At 49.5% G+C, this 19,524-nt stretch overlaps 2 protein-coding genes across 7 annotated transcripts in view; one reads left to right on the top strand and one right to left on the bottom strand.

Moving 5' to 3' along the window:
* The window catches only part of GRK4 (G protein-coupled receptor kinase 4), a 75,516-nt gene extending 56,705 nt beyond the window's left edge, over nucleotides 1–18,811 (bottom strand). For 2 of the 5 annotated variants that reach the window (XM_025385363.1, XM_025385368.1), the window contains exon 1: nucleotides 18,203–18,811. In XM_025385363.1, the coding sequence (XP_025241148.1) occupies nucleotides 18,203–18,254 (52 nt within the window). In that variant the 5' untranslated portion in view covers nucleotides 18,255–18,811. The remainder of the gene's footprint in view (nucleotides 1–18,202) is intronic. The other 3 variants (XM_025385365.1, XM_025385367.1, XM_025385364.1) reach the window with 3 other exon arrangements.
* A 53-nt stretch (nucleotides 18,812–18,864) lies between these two features.
* Nucleotides 18,865–19,524, top strand: part of NOP14 (NOP14 nucleolar protein) — a 29,389-nt gene continuing 28,729 nt past the window's right edge. For both annotated transcript variants that reach the window (XM_025385541.1, XM_025385540.1), the window contains exon 1: nucleotides 18,865–19,259. In XM_025385541.1, coding sequence (XP_025241326.1) covers nucleotides 19,065–19,259 — 195 coding nt within the window. In that variant the 5' untranslated portion in view covers nucleotides 18,865–19,064. The remainder of the gene's footprint in view (nucleotides 19,260–19,524) is intronic.

The following is a 19,524-nucleotide window of genomic DNA, read 5'->3' as shown; positions in this document are numbered from 1 at the left end:
TTCACTATCTCTGCTTTCTCTGGGTCCCTGGACTCTTCCAACTTTATACTACTCAAGTAACTAGCAAGAAACATGGCAGCCTGGCTGCTATGTCCTTCCTTTCCTAAGCCTGACACTGTCTGTAGGCTTAGAACCAGTGCTTCCACCTTCTCAGGAGCCAAGCAGCAAGGCAGGCAGGGCCTGGATGAGGTGGTGCTGGCAGCAGTAGCCAGTGCCAGTGTGAGCCAGGAACAGGTGGGAGCCCCATCCCCTTTCAGGTTGGTGGGGTGGGAGCCCCACACTACTGGAAGCAGCTGCAGCCACCCAGCCACAGCTGCTGACCTAGGTATCCCTGTGCTCTCAGGGGCCCAGGAAGCTCCCCTGCTCCCACAGGCCCGGAAGTGCCTGTTCCCACTGACTGGCCTCTCACTGCTCCTGGCACCTACTCTGATTTTGGATCAAAGTTGTGGCTGAGCCCAGGCACTGTCACAACCCAGCCAGGTGTGTGCACGGCAGGGGTGGTGCTGACACACCAGCCACCTGCCGCCTCAGCCCCCTCCAGACTTTGGACACCAATGAGCATGGCAGAGAGGCCAAGGCGTGGCTTAGTTCAGCTCAAGGCAGGTCTGCAGGCACCCCTTGGCACAAACAGCCTGGGCACCGTGAACAAGGGCAGGAAGCAGACAGGCTCCTGGGTGGAAAGGGGCAGGGTCCCCAGTGAAACCTCACTTTCAAGCCAGGGATAGACTGAAGCCTGAGGGCTGGGCTGCCAGTTCTGCAGACTGGAGTGAGAACTTACAGTGGTTTTTCTGGGCCCGCCCATGGATGAATCAGCATGCACTTCCTCCCCTCTGAAGCTCATAAAAACTCCCAACTCAGCCAGACTCAGGCAGAAAACAGGACAACCTGCCTGCAGAGAGGTGCTACACACTGTGGGTCTCCTCTCTACTGAGGGCTGTACACTCATGAGGACGACCTGCCTGCAGATAGGAGCTACCCACTCCAGGTCTCCTCTCCTCTGAGGGCCGCACAGATGATGGGATGATCAGCCCGCAGAAAGGAGCTACCCATTTTGGGTCTCCTGAGAGCTGTACTGTCATCTGTCACTCAGCAAAGCACCTCTTCTCCTTGCTTGCCCTCCAGTTGTCTGTGTACCTCATTCTTCCTGGACATGGGACAAGAACTTGGGACCCACTGAATGGCAGGACTGAAACAGCTGTAACACAAACAGGCTGAAGCACACCCCCCAACTCACCACGTTGTGGGTGATGAGGAAAGAAGAGAGAAGAGTTGCGGCCCCTTGGGGAGCCCAGATTTAGGAGCTCCCCAAGCCAAAGCTGTGACACCCTCTTTGAAGCTCTGTGGTTGCTGGAGCCTCCAAGCTTCTGGCCGTCACCATGTTCCCTGGTGCCCACAGTGGAAGCTGCTTGCAGTATGCTTGGTCTAGCCACAGCCACAGCAGGTAGCCAGGGCCCGCGCTGGTGCCTGGAGCTGCCCACCCTGCCATAGTTGGCATGCCTGGCTGTGCCCAGTGGCTGGACCCTGCACTCATTTGCTCATGCAACCCTTGCTGCTCTGCACCTGGCTTGCCCTTGGCAGGCATGGGATCTGGACCAGTAGTGAAAGACAAGCACAGCCTGCCAGGCCAAGTGGGCGGAAGGAGCCCAGTGGGCCCAAGCAAAACTCAGGCAAAGCTGCCACTGGCCACAGAAGTTTCCAGCTGGTGAAGTGACACCCTGAGGATCCTGTGACAGTGGCACAGCCGCTCAGCCCCAGTGGGTTTGTGTTCATGGGTGTGTGGCACTGATGGTGGGGTAGGGTGGCAACAAGAGGTAGGCTGGATGCATCACCCAGGACTAGCATGTCAGGCAAGAGGTGAGCTGTTCTGCGCCTCACAGATGGGCCCAAGGAAGACAAGGCTTCCCATGAGTCCCTGTGCCTCATCTTGGTGGGGTTCTGGGGTATTTGCACATGGAGATCTCAGCATCTAGTAGGCTTGCTGTGGAGATTAAATAGGGTAACTTGTATAGAAAGCTACCAGGCCCATGAGAAGGGTTCAGTGTTCCTTCCCTTCCCCTTTAGGGTACGGTTTTCTACATCCACAGAAGATTCCCACTGAAGACTGGTTCCCAGGTTCCCTTCTTGGATGAAGAGGGAAACAAGTCAAGGTGTTAGGCTTTCCTCTTCATCCTGGCTGCTGCCACCCTCAGCCAGCTCCAGGCAGTGAAGGCTCCAGGGAGGCTGGGTGGCCATGGCAGCCCCAGTCATCTTTCCATACTGTGAATCCTGGCTAACAAACTATTTATTCAGAAGACATCTGCTGTCCCTGTCCTGTGTGCCAGGCACTGGAGGGTCAGGCAGCTGGTCACAACAGGATGAAAGCACTCTTGTCAGACCCAAACAAACTTGGAGCAGGGAAGGCACAAAAAAGGGCTCTTGCTTGCATGTCTGAGATAAGAACCATCAGGAGGAGTTTCTAAAATAACCCCACAAGAAATTCTTTCACATCCTTCATGCATCTCATGCTTTTCATGACCTACATTTGGCACATATGCAGATATTTCTGAGACCAGGTTTACCACTAGACTGTTTTTTTTTTTCTTTCTTGAGATAGAGTCTTGCTCTGTCACCCAGGCTAGAATGCAGAATGCAAGGCTCACTGCAGCCTTGACTTCCTGGACTCAAGAGATCCAGCTACCTCAGCCTCCTCAGCAGCTGGGACCACAAGCATGCACTACCACACATGGCTATATATTGGTTTTTTTGGCTGGGTGGGGGACAGAGTTTCACTGTTGTTGCCCAGGCTGGAGTGTAATGGTGTGATCTTGGCTCACCACAACCTCCGCCTACTGGGTTCAAGCGATTCTCTTGGCTCAGCCTCCCGAGTAGGTGGGATTACAGGCATGTGGCACCATGGCTGGCTAATTTTGTATTTTTAGTAGAGACAGGGTTTCTCCATGTTGGTCAGGCTGGTCTCGAACTCCAGACCTCGGGTGATTTACCTGCCTCGGCCTCCCAAAGTGCTAGGATTACAGGCGTGAGCCACCGTGCCTGGCCTAATTTGTGTATTTTTAGTAGAGACGGGGTTTCACCATGTTGGCCAGACTGGTCTCGAACTCCTGACCTCAGGTGATCTGCCCGCCTCGGCCTCCCAAAGTGCTGGGATTACAGGCATGAGCCACTGTGCCTGGCCACACATGGCTATTTTTTCAAAAAGCTTTTGTAGAGAAGAGATCTTGCCATGTTGCCCAAGCTGGTCTCAGACCCCTGGGCCCAAGCGACCCTCCTGCCTCAGCTTCCCAAACTGCTGGGATTACAAGCATGAGCCACCTTGCCTGGCCTGGTCTGGACATTTTTAGGACTGTAGCAATTGAGATAAGATGCTCTTGAAAGAACACCTGCCCCATAGCAGCATCTCCACCACAGAACTGATGCCAAATTCCAGGACCTGGAACCAGTCCTGCCCCATAGCGGCATCTCCACCACAGAACTGATGCTAACTGCAATCTTGAGCCCCTGGAACCAGTGAACTCTGTTTCCAAGCAGCTTATGTGAACCTCTCCCTGTTTGCCAAATAAAAGCTTCCTCTTCCTTTCCCCTTTTCGGGTGCACCTGTGGCTTGCCATGGCTGTGCATCCCAAATTATAATCCTCTTTGTTACTCCCTAATACATTCATTAAATTTGGAGATATTTTTCTCTGATATCTTTTTTTAGATTGACAATAGAATTGATTAGCTCAATTATAGAATCCTATCAGACCAAGTTTTTAAAAGATTCTTAAAAACTTAGCATATTATCAATTAGCTTAATGTGTGAAGCCACAGTCTATGAGATAACCAAGAACCAAAGAGCTTTTCTACATAAAGGTAATTTTAAAGATGAAAGTTTTTTCCCCCTTTTTCTTCCCACTCAATGTGGATCTTTAGGATAGATTAATACAGCAACTGACTTTTAGGAATTTCTATAAAACCTAGTTTATTCTCAATTTCAGCTGTAAAAAAGAAGGAAAATATTTTATTGTCAAAAGAGATATAGTCAGGACACCAAAGGTTCATGTTACAAAAGAAAAAATAGGCAAAGTGAATTTCATAGCTCATGGAATGGGGGAAAATATCTGCACATTATATATCTGATAAGGGATTAGTAATCAGAATATATAGTGAACTCCTAATACTGCTGCTGGGAAGTGGCGGCCCAACGAGGGACTACATTTCCCAGTCCCCTGTGGGGAGGGGGGCCATGTGACTGCGATCTGCACAACAGAATGTGGACAGAAGTGTTTATGCCACTTCCACGACTGGCCTGGAAGAATCTGCCACACGGTTCTCCGTGTTCTCACTTCTTTGTTTGGTAGATGGACCGAGATCCACAGGAGGATCTTGGGAGCCATGTGTTGATGACTCAGAACTTCCGCCAGCCTGGAACCCTGAATGACTGCACGAAGCATAGTCCACTCACCCACTCCCTCTCTGACCACCCTCAACATGGCTTTTACGGACATGAAAAATAAATTATATTCTTACTTTTTCACAAACAAGAGAGATTTTAAGGTTTATCTGTTACAGCAGCAAGTATTAGTTTCACTGATACAGATGTCAGTATCTTGAAGGGAAATGTTAACCTAAAAAAAACCTCAGGTAAACAGATGGTCTAGCAGTAGGCCTAGCAGCCGGAGCTCTGTGTTATTCAGTAGCAGCAACACATTTAGTACAGTGTTGTCTGTGATAACTCAAGAGTCAGAACACACAGACCAAGTGCTTAGAGAGCCCTACGCTCCAGCAAACAGGTCGAACAGCAGTAGTATGCGCTGTTACTCGTCATACCGAGGAAGGTATTTTGCTGGGGAAGGGAGCTCAAGCAAGAATTGCTGGCTTTGTAAGCAGCAATAAAAAAAAAAAAAAAGTGCAAACATTCCAGAAATTTGGGCCTTTAGAGAGTATGAAAAGCCACCTGTTCCTGGACTCCCAAACGTGGAAAATAAAACTGGAAAAGGCTTTGAAAGACAAAAGCACATAGAAACTCAGCTCTGTGCAACAAGCAGATCAGGGGTGTGGTTTTCCCACCCAAACTGCTGCCTCAAGACAGCCCCCAATTAATCTGCGGAGAGTAGAGACTTGAAAGAAAGAAAATTCGGCCAGGTGTGGCGGCTCACGCCTGTCATCTCAGCACTCTGGGAGGCTGGGGCAGACCGATCACCTGAGGTCGGCAGTCCAGTCTGACTAACGTGGAGGAACCCCGTCTCTAGTAAAAATACAAAATTAGCCGGACGTGGTGGCATGCGCCTGCAATCCCAGCTACTCGGGAGGCTGAGGTGGGAGAATTGCTTGAACCTGAGAAGCGGAGGTTGTGGTGAGCTGAGATCGTGCCATTGTACGACAGCCTGGGCATCAAGAGCAAAACTCAAAGGAAAGGAAGGGAAGGGAAAAAAGAAAATTCAAGTTTGAGAACGTATCTAGGAAAGAAGGGTGGGTGCAACTACTGGCACATGGAACTGGCTAGAAGCAAACAGATCGTCAAAGGATAAAATTACATCAAATTTCAAGTTGGAATCTAGTTGGCTTTTCTTTGCAATGCTAGAATTGGACAACACCTCTTTCTAAAAAACAGAATGCAGCCTGGGCAACATAGTGAGACCCCCACCTGTACAAAAAAAATTTAGACATGGTGGCATGCACCTGTAGTCCCAGCTACTCAGGAAGCTGAGGTGGGAGGATCACTGGAGCCTAGGAGGTCAAGGCTGCAATGAGCCGTGACTGCGCCACTGCATTTCAGCCTGAGCAACAGACAAGAGCCTGTGAAAGAGAGGAAAAAAAAAAAAAAAAAAGGAAGGGAAGGAGGGAGGCATGGAAAGAGAGAGAGAGAAAGAAAGAGAAAGAAAAAGAAAACAGAATGACTGTTTCAATGAGCTGAACAGAGGAGTTTGGTTTTATAGGCAGAAAAGGGCTGAAGCAAGCAGACACAGAGAACAAAAAGCAGACTAGTCCTTTCAAAGTTACTTCCCTTGCTCCTTGCCTCTTGCAAAGGTTAAAGCAGAGGGGACCTCCTTATCATGCTGGCTAAAATTGGCCTGTTTGGGGATTTGGCTACTACATCTCTCTCCTGATCTCTCAGAAGGTCAAACAACTTTCAGCATGGTGACATGGAACTTCAGCATGAGTGACTCCATTGTGGTTTGATTTATTGGGCCTAGTATAGGAGCTTAGTACAAACCAATGGCCACCTATAAATTTAGCTTAACAAGATCAAAAGCCGACTATGTTTCTTTCTTTCTTTTTTTTTTTTTTTTTTGAGACAGAGTCTTGTTCTGTCACCCAGCTGGAGTGCAGTGGCGCAATCCTGGCTCACTGCAAGCTCTGCCTCCTGGATTCATGCCATTCTCCTGCCTCAGCCTCCCGAGTAGCTGGGACTACAGGTGGACGCCACCATGCTTGGCTAATTTTTTGTAGTTTTAGTAGAGACAGGGTTTCACCGTGTTAGCCTGGATGGTCTTGATCTCCTGACCTCATGATCTGCCCGCCACGGCCTCCCAAAGTGCTGGAATTGCAGGTGTGAGCCACCGCGCCAGGCCAAAGCCAACTATGTTTCTGAGAGAAGCATGGTGCTGAAGAACTTGGATCCAGGATGAAGACAGCCTTGAACTGCTTGAGCCTTAAAACAACCTTCAAACCCACAAACTCCAGTCAGCAGCAGTGGGTCTGCAAAGCTCTGCACTGCTTAAGAAACCTGTGGAGGTTTCATCTGTCTGTCCATCTTAGCTGGCTCAAGAAGGAAAATGTCCTGGGAGTGGAGCCATGGGACACAGTGAACACAGCTGAGGGCATAACTGGGCACTAATCAAGGAATGTTCCCCAACCCCACAGGGCCCTTTCGCTGATGGGCCCATGTCTACTGAGGGCACCCTGCTCTTCCTTTCCTAAAAGGGAATTTCTGCAATAGTCACCCTGCCTCTGCTCCCCCATGGTGTATTAGGTATGAGGAGGGAAGATCATTTGGTTCTTTATGTAGGCTGCTGAATCCTCAGGAGCCACGTCTAGCACTCATGGAGGAAACAGAGCAGAGGTCTTTCTGGTCTTTTTTTTTTTTTTTCCTGAGACAGAGTCTCACTCTCTCGCCAGGCTGGAGTGCAGTGGTGCGATCTCGGCTCACTGCAACCTCCGCCTCCCAGGTTTAAGCGATTCTCCTGCCTCAGCCTCCCGAGTAGCTGGGACTACAGGTGCACGCAACCATACCCAGCTAAATTTTGTATTTTTAGTAGAGATGGGGTTTCACCATGTTGGCCAGGATGGTCTCCATCTCCTGATCTCGTGGTCTGTCTGCCTCAGCCTTCTAAAGTGCTAGGATTACAGGCATGGGCCACCGCACCCGGCCTCATTCTGGTCTTTGAAGGGAGATTAGGATGTCTGTAAGGGAAGAAGGCTGTGCCTGGATATTTGGTGGCTAGAGGACAGACATGGCCCAGAGAGCCAACTGTCCTATGCTGACTCAAGATGCACTCTCATTATGCAGAGTCGTTGCCAGGAAGTGGCTGCCCAGCTAGTACTTCTGTGGCTCTGCCCCCTTTGCAGTTAAAAGTGGCCATGTGACAGAGCAATGTACAAAACGGGTGTACCGCTCGGGTGACAGGTGCACCAAAATCTCAGAAACCACCACTAAAGAACTTTTCCATGCAAACAAAACACCACCTGTTTCTCCAAAACTATTGGAATAAAAAACAGCCAAAAATGGGTGTACCCACTTCCAGGGCTGGACCATAAAGCCCTCCTGTCTGATCCCCCACGTTACCTGAGCCAAGTACTTTCCTCCATGACTATCAGCTTCTCAGGACAGATTTATCTGTTTTTATTCATCCCTGTATATCCCTAGAGCCAAGCTTAGTGCCTGGCACACAATAAATCATTTTTGAATGAAAGTGAAGTAACTGGCGCCATCGTCAAGATAGTATAAAGAGGGCACTGAGATATAAAGCCAGGTCTGGCTGGCTCCAAAGCCTGGCTGGCTCCAAAGCCCATGATCTTAACTGCTATTCATACATTCATTCATTCAACAAGTATTTACTGAGCATCTAATGTGTGCCAGGCACTGTTCTAGGCACGACAAATACAGCAGTGAACAAAGCAAATAAAACTTCCTCCTCTTACGAAGCTTACATTTTAGGGAGAAAGCCCAACGAACAAAGTACAAGTAAAATACATAGTATATGAGATAATAAGAAGTGCTGTGGAGAAAAATAAAGAGTAAATGACAGCCGGGTGTGGTGGTGTGCGTCTATAATCTCAGCTGCAGGGGAGGCTTAGGTGGGCTTGCTTGAGCCCAGGAGTTCGAGCTGAGCAACATAGCGAGACCCTGTCTCCAAGAAAAAAAGAGTGAATGAGGGAAGGAGTAGTGGCCAGGAAATTCCTGAGGTGAGAGAATAAGCCCTGTAAGAAAAATTCTCAAGAGACAGAGGAAACCGTGTGGAGGCAGTGAGAGAAGGTGGATGAGGTTGGGGCAGTGGTCTTAAGTCCACTGCAGGGACTATGGCTTTCACTCTGAGTTGTCTGGGAAGCCATGAAGAGAGTTCAGAGGAGCGGCTGACACAATCTGGCTTAAATTTTAATAAGGCCACTCTGGCTGCTGTGCTGAGAACAGGGAAAAGGCAGAAGCTGGCCACAGTGTTCCAGGTGAGATGCTGACAGCTTGAGCCAAGTGATAGTAGTGAAGGTGAGAAAAGGTCGGATTCTGCTGCGTTTTGAGGTGAGGGCTGAACACTCTGCCCAAGGATTGAGTGTGGGGGTGTGAGGAAGTCAAGTGCAGCTACATGAGCATTAACTGAGGTGCAGATGGAAACATCGGGGTGCTGGGGTTGAGTATTCAGGGTCTGGTGCAGGCTCTTTCTGGTACCAGTGACACTTCCACACAGTGATGTCAGGTAGGCAGGAGCACAGTGAGCTGCAAGTTGAGTGGAGAGGCCCAGCCTGCAGGCATGAACTGGAGAGACAGGAGCCTGTTTCAAACCATAGTACTGCAAGATCACAAGGGAGCAAGTGTGGATAGAGAAAGCGAGAGGCTCCTGAACAACGACGGGGGGCATTTGGTATTAAAAGGCCTAGAAGATAAGGGGGACCAGCCAAGCCATCTGAGCAAGCAGTGGAACAGGAAAGGTGATGATGCAGAAGAACAGGCTCACGGAAGAAAGCATGGCACACTACGCCAGCGCAGCCCACGGGGGCAGAAAGACAAGGACCAAGAACTGATCCCTGAGACGTGGCAAGGGTGGCTTTGGTGAGGTGGTGGAAGTGAGAACTCAGCACCTAGCACCTAACTGACCCCACACTTGTTTGAAGAGTAAATAACACGGCCAGCACTTTGTGAGGTCGAAGTGGGCAGATCACTTAGGTTCAGGAGTTTAAGACCACTCTGGGCAACATGGTGAAACCCTATCCCTACAAAAAATACAAATATTAGCTGGGGATGGCGGTGGGCACCTGTAGTCTTAGCTACTTGGGAGGCTGAGGCAGGAGAATTGCTTGAACCCAGGAGGTGGAGATTGCAGAGAGCCGAGATTGCACTGCTGCACTCCAGCCTGGGCGACAGAGTGAGGCCCTGTCTTAAATTTTTTTTTAAAGAGTAAATAACAAACACACACAGCAGTGCACACACTGTGCACCTCTAAACACCTCACCCCCGCCCCCCGCCACATATGACTAGACCTGGTAGGGCATGGAGCACACACTGCAGCTACAAGAGGTCCCCTGGCTTGGTCTAAGAGACAGACTGTCACAGGTTAAAGAGAAGAGAGAAAAAGGGGGCCCTCCCCGCAGGTTTGGGGCACACGTGCTGGTGAATGCTAGCAGCCAATCTACCCCTCATTCAGCTGTCCTCGGTTCCAAAAGTCTCCACTGCACAGCACAGCGCTCTGGTTCCATGCCCCCGCTGTTTGGCCCGGGCCAGTCACACTCACAGGTGGGCCGGCTACGCTGTCAATGCTACGTAAAGACAAGCAGGCCAGAAGGTGAAGAACCAGGCAAGAACAGGCAGAGCACAATGAGTCGTGGGGCCATGGCGAGGTCAACGGTGGTCAGCAGGGCCACAGGCATTTCAAAGGAGGACCATCCACAGACACTAAAGTCTGGGCAGCATACTGGGTTGAAAACTGGCAGAGGATTCCTCTAAGTTTTTGAGGTCCCCAAAAGCAGGCAGTAAAGTGGGGCCACAGTGTTTGAAGGCCCAAGGATCCCCTCTACGGGCTGCCTTCATCTGTTTCAAAGGTACTTGTTACAGGCTGAATTCATCCCGCCTTAAAGAACGTATGTTAGAGTTCTATTCCCCAATTAGCTCCTAACCCTCAGAAAGTGATCTTATTTGGAGATAGGGTCTTTATAGAGATAATTAAGTTAAAATAAGGTCATCAGGGTGGGCCCTAATCCAACATGATTGGTATCCTTATAAAAATGGAAAATTGGACACAGAGACGCCCACAGAGGGCACGCCACGTGAAGATGAAGACAGATCAGAATGATGCACCTCCAAGCCAGGGGACACCAGAGACTGCCAGCGAGCCAGCAGAGGCTGGGAGAGAGGCCTGCGACAGATTCTTCCTCACAGCCCACAGAAGGAACCAGCTCCGCTCACAACTTGATCTTGCACTCTGGCCTCCAAGACTGTGAAACAACAAACGTCTGTTGCTGGAGACATCAGGTTTGTATCACTTTGTCACACAGCCCTAGCAAACTCACACAATACCATCCTCTGCCTTTCTTTTTCCTGCTATTCCTGCCAAGTTTCTTTTCCTTGCATTTTTGGGCCACTTCTGCTTCAGATGCAGGCATGCCTAGCTTGCTCATTTCCTCATCCTTATTCATTCATTCATCCAACCATCAGCTATTTATTGAGTACCTACTATAGGCCACAACATTATGCAAATGACCTCAGAGAAGCATTTAAAGGGCTTCATGAGGTGCTGACAGTCCCCTGGCCGATGACTGACGCAAGCAAAGCTGGGCAAAAGGTGCGGAAACAAGCATGAAGAACCACACAGATTATTTTGTTTGAGGTAAAGGTAGCAAAGCACAAAAATGTAATATGAGACTATTAATTTGTATTTTGGAAGTAATTTACATATCAATTAACCACATATTTACTGGAGACTGAATATGGTTACCAAATTAGTCTTTATAACCATGACATAAATGTCAATAATGGACTTTGCACACATACGTACAAAATACCGTAAATGTTTCTGTTAAAAAGTACCTCAAGAAGCCCTAATTCTAGAGTTTTTTTCGGGAGCTTTAATAAAGCCAAAATGATTTTCATTGTATCATTTTTCTTTAAGGTAACTATTGCCTAATTTTGGTCAAAATATAAAACTCAAGAACATTCTTTTTTTTTTTTTGAGACGGAGTCTTACTCTGTCGCCAGGCTGGAGTGCAGTGGCACGATCTCAGCACACTGCAACCTCCACCTCCCAGGTTCAAGTGATTCTCCCGCCTCAGCCTCCCAAGTAGCTGGGACTACAGGTGCACGCCACCACGCCCGGCTAACTTTTGTATTTTTAGTAGAGACGGAGTTTCATCATGTTGGCCAGGATGGTCTTGATATCTGGACCTCGTGATCCACCCGCCTTGGCCTCCCAAAGTGCTAGGATTACAGGCATGAGCCACTGTGCCTGGCCAAGAATATTCTTTTTTTTTTTTTTTTTTTTTTTTTTTTTTTTTTTTTTTTGAGACGGAGTCTCGCGCTGTGTCACCCAGGCTGGAGTGCAGTGGCCGGATCTCAGCTCACTGCAAGCTCCGCCTCCCGGGTTTACGCCATTCTCCTGCCTCAGCCTCCGAGTAGCTGGGACTACAGGCGCCCGCCACCACGCCCGGCTAGTTTTTTTGTATTTTTAGTAGAGACGGGGTTTCACCATGTTAGCCAGGATGGTCTCGATCTCCTGACCTCGTGATCCGCCCGCCTCGGCCTCCCAAAGTGCTGGGATTACAGGCTTGAGCCACCGCGCCCGGCCCTAAGAATATTCTTTTATGTATCAGTTGTACAGATATTTTTTGTCCTAAAGTAGCATAAAGCCACTAAACCCAATATTTGGTTCACTGACCAAGAAATAAAAATCCTGATTTAAACCCATTATAGAAAAGTAGAAAAAATAAGAAAACCAAACTGACCTGGTTGCTAATAACCTGGCTGATTGATAGCATCCCAAATTAGCTGTACCACAATGATGGTAACAGACGGTAGACATTGTTATTTTGGGAGAATGGGGTAACCCTTTGGTGGCAGAGAAATAATTTGGCTGACTACTACATAGATTACTTCAAATATCTGACAGATAAGAAGAAATACTTAGTTTATAACTCTTTCTAGAAAACTTGATCTTACATACTGTTGAAAATTCTAATAGGCTGGGTATAGTGGTTCACCCTGTAATCCCAGCACTTTGGGAGGCTGAAGTGGGAGGGTAGGATCACTTGAGTCCAGGGGTTCCAGACTAGCCTGGGCAACACCGTGAGACCCAGCTCTACAAAAAACACAAAATTAGCTGGGCATGGCAGCGCATACCTGTGGTCCCAGCCACTTGGGAGTCTGAGACAGGAGCATTGCTTGGCCCCTGAGTTCAAGGCTTCGAAGCTTCAGTAGCTATGACTGCCTCACCTGCACTCCAGTCTGGGCAACAGAGTGAGACCCTGTCTTTAAAAAAGAAAATTGGCTGGGCACCGTGGCTCATGCCTGTAAATCCCAGCATTACGAGAGGCTGAAGCGGGTGGATCACCTGAGGCTGGGAGTTCGAGACCAGCCTGACCAACAGGGAGATACAAAAAAATACAAAATTAGCCAGGCATAGTAGTACATGCCTGTAATCCCAGCTATTTGGGAGGCTGAGGCAGGAGAATCACTTGAACCCAGGGGGCAGAGGTTGTGGTGAGCCGAGATTGTGCCATTGCACTCCAGCCTTGGCAACAAGAGCGACACTCTGTCTAAAAAAAGAAAGAAAAGAAAAGAAAAGAAAATTTGGCCAGGTGCAGTGGCTCACACCTGGAATCCCAACACTTTGGGAGGCCAAGGCAGGTGGATCATTTGAGGTCAGGAGTTTGAGACTAGAAAAAGAGCATTCTTTTAATTTCCTCAGCTGGGGAACTTCAAAGGCAACTTGGAGGATTCTCTGCAATCGCTCCTCTATCCTGTCTTCTACCTTTGGCATCTCTCTGATCTCCTCTTTCCTCTTTGTTCTCCTAGCTACCCCACTGGCCCTAGCGCATATGGCCGATGCCTGCTTACTATGCCACGTAAACAGGCCCTTGCAATGGCCCTTTGTTGGTTTCTTCTGCAGCCCCTCCCTTACTTCTCCCCTACGGTGTATGTCTTGCTGCGACTGTCAGTCTAGTTGCTTGGTTCCCCCCCAGCCACGGATGCACGGAGGGAGCCGGAGCCAAGCAAGCCAATTGGTGCTGTCTCCCAGGCTAAGAATCATGAAATTCACAGGCAAAATCAGATAAATAAAATAAAAAGATATCTGCTGTGTCACAGGAGTGACAGTTGAGACCCGATTATCAGTCAGTAGCTCCCTGTCTAAAACTATCTGAAACTGCAACTACCAGTGCCACCTGGGTGCTTCCTACCCCCGTCTCTGCTGTAATTTCCCTTGGCACTCACCACTTGCTAATATGCCACTTATTTATGTGTCTCAGGACTGCCTCCCCTATAAGAATGTGGTCTCCAGAATGGCAGGAATTTCTGAATATGTTGTTTATTGCTATAGGCACAGCACCTGGAACATTCTGAGCACACATCTGCCGAATGAATGAATGAATGAATGAATGAATGAGTGGGTCTCGGCTCCTGTTCTTTCCACCCTGATTATTAGGTTCTTACTTTGATTCTTTGAGCTACCCAATATCTTCTCCATAAATTTCCTATTTGCTTAAGTTAGCAAAAGTTCTAGGGAGGAAGCCTCAGCAAGAGGCAGCATTAATAGTAACAGGTATATTAACCATGCTGCAGGTGTGAAAGACACTGCTAAATAACACCGCAGCCTGAAATCAGAACAGAATTGGAATACATAAGACCAAAACCCACATAAAATGCACGTATCACATATTCTTGTCTGCATTTGTGTTTTCAATTTCTCCAAGAGATAAGATGGTGTTTAAAGTCTCCTCAGAAGTATGATGTGACATAATTTAAGCTTATTTAAAACATAAAAGCTGTAAGTTGCTTAACAAACAATATTATACAGGGAAAAAAATCCTAAATTACAAAAAAAAAACCAGACCGGGCACAGTGGCTCACGCCTGTAATCCCAGTACTTTTGGAGGCCGAGGCGGGCGGATCACCTGTGATCTGGAGTTCGAGACCGGCCTGACCAACATGGAGAAACCTGTCTCTACTAAAAATACAAAATTAGCCAGGCGTAATGGTGCATGCCTGTAATCCCAGCTACCTGGGAGACTGAGGCAGGAGAATTGCTTGAACCCGGGAGGCAGAGGTTGTGGTGAGCCAAGATTGCAAGATTGCGATTGCACCATTGCACTCCAGCCTGGGCAACAAGAGTGAAACAATGTCAAAAAAAAAATTGTTTTCATATGCATTAACAATATGATCTATAAACCTATGAATTACATCAAGGAAAAAAATAAAACAAAGCACCAACAAAAACCCAATATGGGCCAGGTGCAGTGGCTCACGCCTGTAATCCCAGAACTTTGGGAGGCCGAGGTGGGCGAAACACTTGAGGTCAGGAGTTCGAGACCAGCCTGACCAACATGGCAAAAACTTGTCTCTACTAAAAATACAAAAATTAGCCAGGCGTGGCGGTGCTTGCCTGTAGTCCCAGCTACTTGGGAGGCTGAGGCAGGAGAATCACTTGAACCCAGGAGGCAGAGGTTGCAGTGAGCTGAGATCGCACCACTGCACTCCAGCCTGGGCAACAGAGTGAGACTCTGTTTCAAAACAGAACGAAACAAAAAAGACCAACTCAATATGATCATTTCACACTTTCATCATGTCCCTGGCAGAGTGACACACAAACGCTTTCAGTGTAGCATCATCTGCCAACATTCCTGAAAGGAGAAAGGTTCTAACAATCTCTGTTTAGACCGTCTTAGTCTGTTCAAGCTGCTCTAACAAAATACTATAAACTGAGTAGCTTATAAATTGCAGAAATTTATTTCTCACAGTTCTGGAAGCTAAGAAGTTCAAGATCAAAACAGATTTGGTGTCTGGTGAGGGCCCAGTTTCTGATTCACAGCCAGCACCTTCTTTCGTGTCCTTCACATGGTGGAAGGAGTGAGAGATGTCTCTCCAGTTTCTTTTATAAAGGCACTAATACCATTCATGAGGGCTCCACTCTCATGACCCAACCACCTTCCAAAGGCCCCACCTCCTAATTCCATCACCTTTGTAGTGAAGATTTCAACGTAAGAATTTTGGGGGAACACAAACATTCAGACCATAGCAAGCAAGGACCAGAGAGGGAGGGGGGATGGAGACTGACTGATTCTATTTGAAATAAATCCAGGAAAGGACTGGACTCACTAAAAATATTACATCAACATTGTACTTCTCAGGACCAGAATATAACTCTTGTGCTATGTTCATTCATTTCAAAGGTTAATTTTCTAGTACATGAGCCAGAGAAGTTCAACAAGGTGTTGTCTATGAAGTTATATGACCAAGAAGACACCTCCTAGTACATCCTGGGAGATACTTTAAAGTAACAAACCCAGTCATCAACTTGGGAAAAAGCCCTAAATTATAACCAACACTCAGCGTGTCTGCATGTATTTCTAATATTATACATTCAACTTCTCTAACCATTAATCAAGCTGTACACAATGACTCCTTCTGACCACAGAAGCAAATACTCTCACTCGGTGGGGACAGACCTCACAATCACACTACCACGGAGCTCATATGAGATATTTCAGGGAAAAAATCAAAATTTTCTTTTTTTTTTTTTAATCCCAAGACAGAGTCTCGCTCTGTCACCCAGGCTGGAGTGCAGTGACACAATCTTGGCTCACTGCAAGCTCCACCTCCCGCGTTCACGCCATTCTCCTGCCTCAGCCTCCCGTGTAGCTGGGACTACAGGTGCCCGCCACCATGCCTGGCTAATTTTTGTATATTTAGTAGAGACGGGGTTTCACCTTGTTAGCCAGAATGGTCTGGATCTCCTGACCCCGTGATCCGCCCGCCTCGGCCTCCCGAAGTGCTGGGATTACAGTTGTGAGCCACTGCGCCTGGCCAAAACGTTCATTTTTCAAACTATCACTGTGGTCCCAGGCTTTGTGGCAGAATCTGGTTTTATATTATTTAGCATTTATAGAGCACTTACATTTACCTCATTATCTAATCTCTGCTGCATTATAAGGAAGGCGGCTTGGTACAATTCCTTTTTGTAAGTTACATGCAGATAGGTAGTGTAAAAAGAAAACTGGTTTAGCGTCACTCTGACTTCCACGAAGGATGATTCTCTTCCATGACCAATTTGGAGTTCAGAGTGAGGGACAAGAGGCACAGTCAAATGCTCCTCTGAAAATGGCTGCTGAGAACGCATACTGCTCTGGGACTCCCTGACTGTCTTAAGGGAAAAAGATTCCATTCTCTTCCCACCCATTCTCAGTTCTTCTATTCAAAATAGTGTGAGTTGGTGCACAAAAATACTGAGAAGATGAAGTCTTTGTTTCAGACTTTTTAAAAGAGATAGATGGTCTTACTGTTTTGCCCAGGCTGGACTCTCCTGGGCCCAAGCAAGCCTTCCACCTCAGCTTCCAGAGTAGCTGGGACTACAAGCGTGGCCACCACCTTTGGCTCCAGATTGTCTCTTAAGTATGCAGCGCTGGCTGGTGTCACATCTTCAGTCGGCATTTACCCTGTCCTGGAGCACAAAATCCAAGCAGAGCTGCTCCATCACACAAGGAAATAGAGGAAATCAGCAATTCCGTAAGAGTGATGGGGTGTGAAGAACTACTGTGGCTGGCATGGGGGGACTTGAGGTCCGAGGTTCTGTCACCAGCTCTCTTGAGAGGCAAGCAAGGGAGACATGAGGTCCAAGAGAGAGGATTGCGGGGGTCTCCCGCTGAAGGGTTGGACCAACTGATGCTTTTGTGGCAGGAGGCAGAGGACTAAAGAGACCAGGATGGGTGAAAACAGGAGAATATTTATTTTAAGGTGCGCATGGGCTCAGTGGATTCGCATCCAAAAAGTTGAGCCTTGAACAAAGACTGAGCAGCATTTGTATAAGCAAACTTACAGAAGCAAAACAAAGGCAGTTAATCATACAATGACAGGTCACATAATCTATAGCATAACTGATGACTTGGCATAACTTGTGGCCTTGCATAGCTGGTGGCCTTGTAGCTGCCATGAAAGAAAAAAACAAGAACTGGCTAAATACAAACATTCGTCCCTTTTTTTTTTTTTTTTTTTTTTTAACTTCATCCCTGCTCCGGAAGGGGGGTGTCTGGAGCCTATTCCTTTGGTTTTGACTTCTGGAACAGCGTTATCTTATAACTGTCCTTGAAGTGAGTTTGCTAAGAAAAAGAAAACTTGTTGTGTTTTTCTTTTTAACCCCTGCCTTGCCACATTCTGGGCCTTGGCTTTTACTTTTCTTGGAGTGAATGAATGCAGTACTTATTATTTTTAAATTTCTGCCTCACTTTAATAATGATAAAAGGCTGAATTTTTGCCAACTTGTCCATTTGTCACCATGTCGTGCTAAAGCACACTTGACACACCATAAAGCCTCAGATCAAACCTCAAAACCAAGCAGTTATGTTAAAAATAGCATTGCCCTACAATCACTATCTGAAGGTTCTCACCCAGAGTAGTTCCCAGGCTGCTCTTCTTTGTCCCCCTTAAGACCATAAAGACACCGTTCTTTTTTGGTGGGACAGGTTGTCCAACACGAGCAGGACACTGCCTGCCCCATCCTGAAGCAACACTGTCACCAAGGTCACACCGAGAGGACAGTACAAGGACACAGGGCAAGACTAAGAAGAGCAAAGTGCAGACTTCTCTCATCTGGGCCAGGAGATGCGAGCTCGGGACCTGGCCAAGGCAGCCTGACCACACTGCACAGACCCCGGCTCTGGCTCCGTGCAGATCTGGGTTCCCCCAATGGGAGGTGTTGGGGCTCTCCAGGGAAATCGGGGTTCTCCGGGGATGTCAGGTTCCTTCAGGGGGGCCAGGGTTCCCTGGGATTCGGGGTTCTCCAGGGGGTGTCGGGGGCGCCTGCCACACACCCACCTTGACGCGCTTTCAGCAGCAGCGAGTTGGCCATGATGTTCTCGAGCTCCATTTTCTGGCGCCGCCGCCGCCGCCGCCGCCGCCGCCGCCGGCGGCGGATTCTGCGAGACCGATGAGACTGAGGAGGAAGAGACTGAGAAGGCGGAACAGGAGGAGACGCCGCCGCCCCCGCGCATAGCTCTCCGGGCGCCACCCACTCCTCGAGCCCCGGACACGATCCCGGGGGCTGCCCCGCCGCCGCCGCCACCACTGCCACCAGGGGCGCCGCCTCCGCCGCCTCCACCGGCCCTCACCAGCAGGGGAGCGGTCGGGGCGACGGGAGGGGGCAGCCCGACCGCGGCGGGTCCCAGCTGTCACCGCTGCCGCGCTATCGCCCCGGTTCTTCTCGGCCCCATCACCCTCGCCTCGCGCGCGCAGCTCCCTCCTCAGTGCCTGGTCCCCGGGCAGCCCCGAGTCAATGCCGTGGCCCACTTCGGACAGGGGCTCACTGGCAGGGGTGCCGCCGCGGCCGCCGCCCGCGACCCGCACCCGGGCGGGCTGGGCGCTAACGGCTTAGCTGAAGAGGCAGCGCCCCTCGCCGCTGCGCCCAGGGCACTACAGCTCCCAGAAGGCCCTGCGCCAAGAGTACACGGCGGGCCGCGGCGCGTGGCCTGCTGGGAGTTGTAGTCGCTGAGCCTGTCGGCGAGCGAGCCGAGGAGAAGCCTGCGGCCGCAGTGTTTACCTCTCGCGGGCTCGGAGGTGATGCGCTGTTCTCGCGAGACGAGGCCGGGAGGCGGTTCCGCTGCCCGGCACGTGTCTCGGGGTAGTGCGCGCCGCGTCTCTCTTCGGGTCTCGGCGCCTTGGGCGCAGCGGGGCGTGCGCCATGGGAAAGGCCAAGAAGGTCGGGGCGCGAAGGAAGACCTCTGGGGCGCCGGCGGGAGCGCGAGGGGGCCCGGCGAAGGCCAACTCCAATCCATTCGAGGTGAAAGTCAACAGGCAGAAGTTCCAGATCCTGGGCCGGAAGACGCGCCACGACGTGGGGCTGCCCGGGGTGTCTCGCGCGCGGGCCCTCAGGAAGGTAAGCGGGGGGCGCAGGGGGAGCCGGACGGCAGGATCTGGGCCCCATGCTGCTCTCGGACCGGCTGCTCCTTCTCGGTGCGTCGGTTTCCTAGTTGAGCGGCGGAGGCCGTGACTTTGTAGTCACGGGACTGACTTTATAGTCCGAAAGCCTCTGCTGTTCTCTGAGCTGGAGTGACCTAGAAACTATCGCCCTCCTGGAGACCCTGCACTCGTGTTATTTTGGTGACTCTTCCAACCGGGTCAGGAGGAGTCGGTCACTTCGG

This window comes from Theropithecus gelada, chromosome 5 (assembly GCF_003255815.1).
Source record: "Theropithecus gelada isolate Dixy chromosome 5, Tgel_1.0, whole genome shotgun sequence".
NCBI classification, from domain to species: Eukaryota; Metazoa; Chordata; class Mammalia; order Primates; family Cercopithecidae; genus Theropithecus; species Theropithecus gelada.
This window is presented reverse-complemented; position numbering and strand designations above follow the sequence as displayed.